We start from the raw sequence: 3,225 nt of genomic DNA, 5'->3' as shown, positions 1-3,225 counted from the left end.
ATGGTGCATCCATACTAATGAGCTCACTTGGTCTTATGGTACATCTATACTAATATACTAATATTCTAATATGAGCTCACTTGGTCTTATGGTACATCCATACTAATATACTAATATTCTAATATGAGCTCAATTGGTCTTATGGTACATTGATACTAATATACTAATATGCGCTCACTTGGTCTTATGGTACATCCATACTAATATACTAATATACTAATATTCTAATATGAGCTCACTTGGTCTTATGATACATCCATACTAATAAACTAATATACTAATATGCGCTCACTTGGTCTTATGGTGCATCCATACTAATATGAGCTCACTTGGTCTTATAGTATATCCATACTAATATACTAATATACTAATATGCGGTCACTTGGTCTTATGGTGCATCCATACTAATAAACTAATATACTAATATGCGGTCACTTGGTCTTATGGTGCATCCATACTAATAAACTAATAAACTAATATGCGCTCACTTGGTCTTATGGTGCATCTATACTAATGTGCACTCACTTGGTCTTATGGTACATCCATACTAATATACTAATATACTAAAATACTAATATGAGCTCACTTGGTCTTATGGTGCATCCATACTAATATACTAATATGCGCTAACTTGGTCTTATGGTGCATCCATACTAATATACTAATATACTAATATGAGCTCACATGGTCTTATGGTGCATCCATACTAATTTACTAATACACTAATATGAGCTCACTTGGTCTTATGGTACATCCATACTAATATGCGCTCACTTGCAGCAGTGTTGAATATATTTACGGAATCAAACATGTTTAAATTCCGCTGCTAGCCTATTTGAGAGAAGCTTGCAGACTGATTACTGCATCCATTATACCAACATATTAGATCGGTTGTGAGACAGTTCTGTTTTGTGTTTCGATCTTTTATCTTAAACATCAACAACCTGCTCCAGTGGAGGGAAAGAGTTCAGCATAAGTTAGCACGGCGATGTACTTGGGCTAAGAGAGAACCATCTTTGTATCACTAACAACCCTGCTGTGTAGTACAGGCCTCAACCCTGCTCTGTAGTACAGGCCTCAACCCTGCTGTGTAGTACAGGCCTCAGGGCCTCTGCTGTGTAGTACAGGCCTAAACTCAGCTGTGTAGTACAGGTCTCAGGGCCTCTGCTGTGTAGTACAGGCCTCAACCCTGCTGTGTAGTACAGGCCTCAGGGCCTCTCCTGTGTAGTACAGGCCTAAACGCAGCTGTGTAGTACAGGCCTCAGGGCCTCTGCTGTGTAGTACAGGCCTCAACTCTGCTGTGTAGTACAGGCCTCAACCCTGCTGTGTAGTACAGGCCTCAACTCTGCTGTGTAGTACAGGCATCAGGGCCTAAACTCAGCTGTGTAGTACAGGCCTCAGGGCCTCTGCTGTGTAGTACAGGCCTCAACCCTGCTGTGTAGTACAGGCCTCAGGGCCTAAACTCAGCTGTGTAGTACAGGCCTCAACTCTGCTGTGTAGTACAGGCCTCAGGGCCTAAACTCTGCTGTGTAGTACAAGCCTCAACTCTGCTGTGTAGTACAGGCCTAAACTCTGCTGTGTAGTACAGGCCTCAGGGCAAAGCTGTATGTGTTAAAGAAGAGAGAAGCTCCAACACACCAAGCAGATAGATAATAGATGTGTCAAACAGAACAGCCAGCAAAGCCAAAAGGGATCCACCCATGGTACCCCACCGCACACCACCCCACCCAACCCCACCCCACCTACGAGATGGCCCGCTAATGACATCACACCACCCCACCCAACCCCACCCCACCTACGAGATGGCCCGCTAATGACATCACACCACCCCACCCAACCCCACCCCACCCACTAGATGCCCCGCATCACACATAGGAATATACAAATAATCAAAAGCACGTGTCACACAGCGCAGTGAGAAGCATTTTACATGATAATAATAATAATTACGAACATGGAGGAAGAGTGTCCAGTCCAGGCACACACACACACACACACACACACACACACACACACACACACACACGAGCCGTTTGGTTTGGGTGGGAGAGAAGACCTGGAAGGTTCTACAACAATATGGCTAAAATGGAGAACCTGAGCTGCCATCTAAAAGATCTTGATCTCCTGAAGAGACCAAAGGGCTCCTCCACATATACGATACACTCACACACTCACACACACACACTCACACACACGCACACACACTCACTACATATACGATACACACACACTCACACACACACTCACACTCACACACACACTCACTACATATACAATACCCACACACACACACACACACACACACTCACTACATATACAATACACACACACACACACACACCGCCGTCTTCACTCCTCCACCGTCTCTGATGTCTCCACCACTGTCTCCGTGACGACCGTTGACCTTGTGACGCTCGCGCCGGTCGGCTCCTCCTCGGTCATCTCGTCCTCGGTGCCCCACTCGGTCTCGGCGGTGGCGTCCTGGTACTGCTGGTACTCGGACACCAGGTCGTTGAGGTTGCTCTCGGCCTCAGAGAACTCCATCTCGTCCATGCCCTCGCCCGTGTACCAGTGCAGGAAGGCCTTGCGGCGGAACATGAGGCAGAACTGCTCGCCGATGCGCCGGAAGATCTCCTGGATGGCCGTGTTGTTGCCGATGAAGGTGGAGGACATGGTGAGGCCGCGCGGTGGGATGTCACACACGGCCACCTTCACGTTGTGAGGGATCCAGTCCACGAAGTAGCTGCTGTTCTTCTGCTGCACGGCCAGCATCTGCTCGTCCACCTCCTTGGTGGACATACGGCCTCGGAACATGCCGGCCACCGTGAGGTAGCGTCCATGGCGCGGGTCGCAGGCGGTCATCATGTTGCGCGAGTCGAACATCTGCTGGGTGAGCTCGGGCACGGTGAGCGCCCGGTACTGCTGGCTGCCTCGGCTGGTCAGTGGGGCGAAGCCCGGCATGAAGAAGTGCAGCCGCGGGAAGGGCACCATGTTGACCGCCAGCTTGCGCAGGTCGGCATTCAGTTGCCCCGGAAACCGCAGCGAGGTGGTGACGCCACTCATGGTGAGCGAGACCAGGTGGTTAAGGTCGCCGTAGGTGGGCGTGGTCAGCTTGAGCGTGCGGAAGCAGATGTCGTAGAGCGCCTCGTTGTCGATGCAGAAGGTCTCGTCGGTGTTCTCGATGAGCTGGTGGACGGACAGCGTGGCGTTGTAGGGCTCCACCAC

The 3,225-nt window shown here is 49.3% G+C and overlaps 1 protein-coding gene across 1 annotated transcript in view; it reads right to left on the bottom strand.

Moving 5' to 3' along the window:
- Positions 1 to 2,288: 2,288 nt before the first annotated feature.
- The window catches only part of tubb1 (tubulin, beta 1 class VI), a 10,378-nt gene continuing 9,441 nt past the window's right edge, over positions 2,289 to 3,225 (bottom strand). The window contains exon 4 of the mRNA XM_048254672.1: positions 2,289 to 3,225. This exon is cut by the window's right edge and continues 248 nt beyond it. Within this exon, the coding sequence (XP_048110629.1) occupies positions 2,350 to 3,225 (876 nt within the window). The 3' untranslated portion in view covers positions 2,289 to 2,349.

This window comes from Alosa alosa, chromosome 10 (assembly GCF_017589495.1).
Source record: "Alosa alosa isolate M-15738 ecotype Scorff River chromosome 10, AALO_Geno_1.1, whole genome shotgun sequence".
NCBI lineage: Eukaryota > Metazoa > Chordata > Actinopteri > Clupeiformes > Clupeidae > Alosa > Alosa alosa.
The sequence above is the reverse complement of the archived record's forward strand: the minus strand, read 5'-3'. Positions and strand labels throughout refer to the sequence as shown.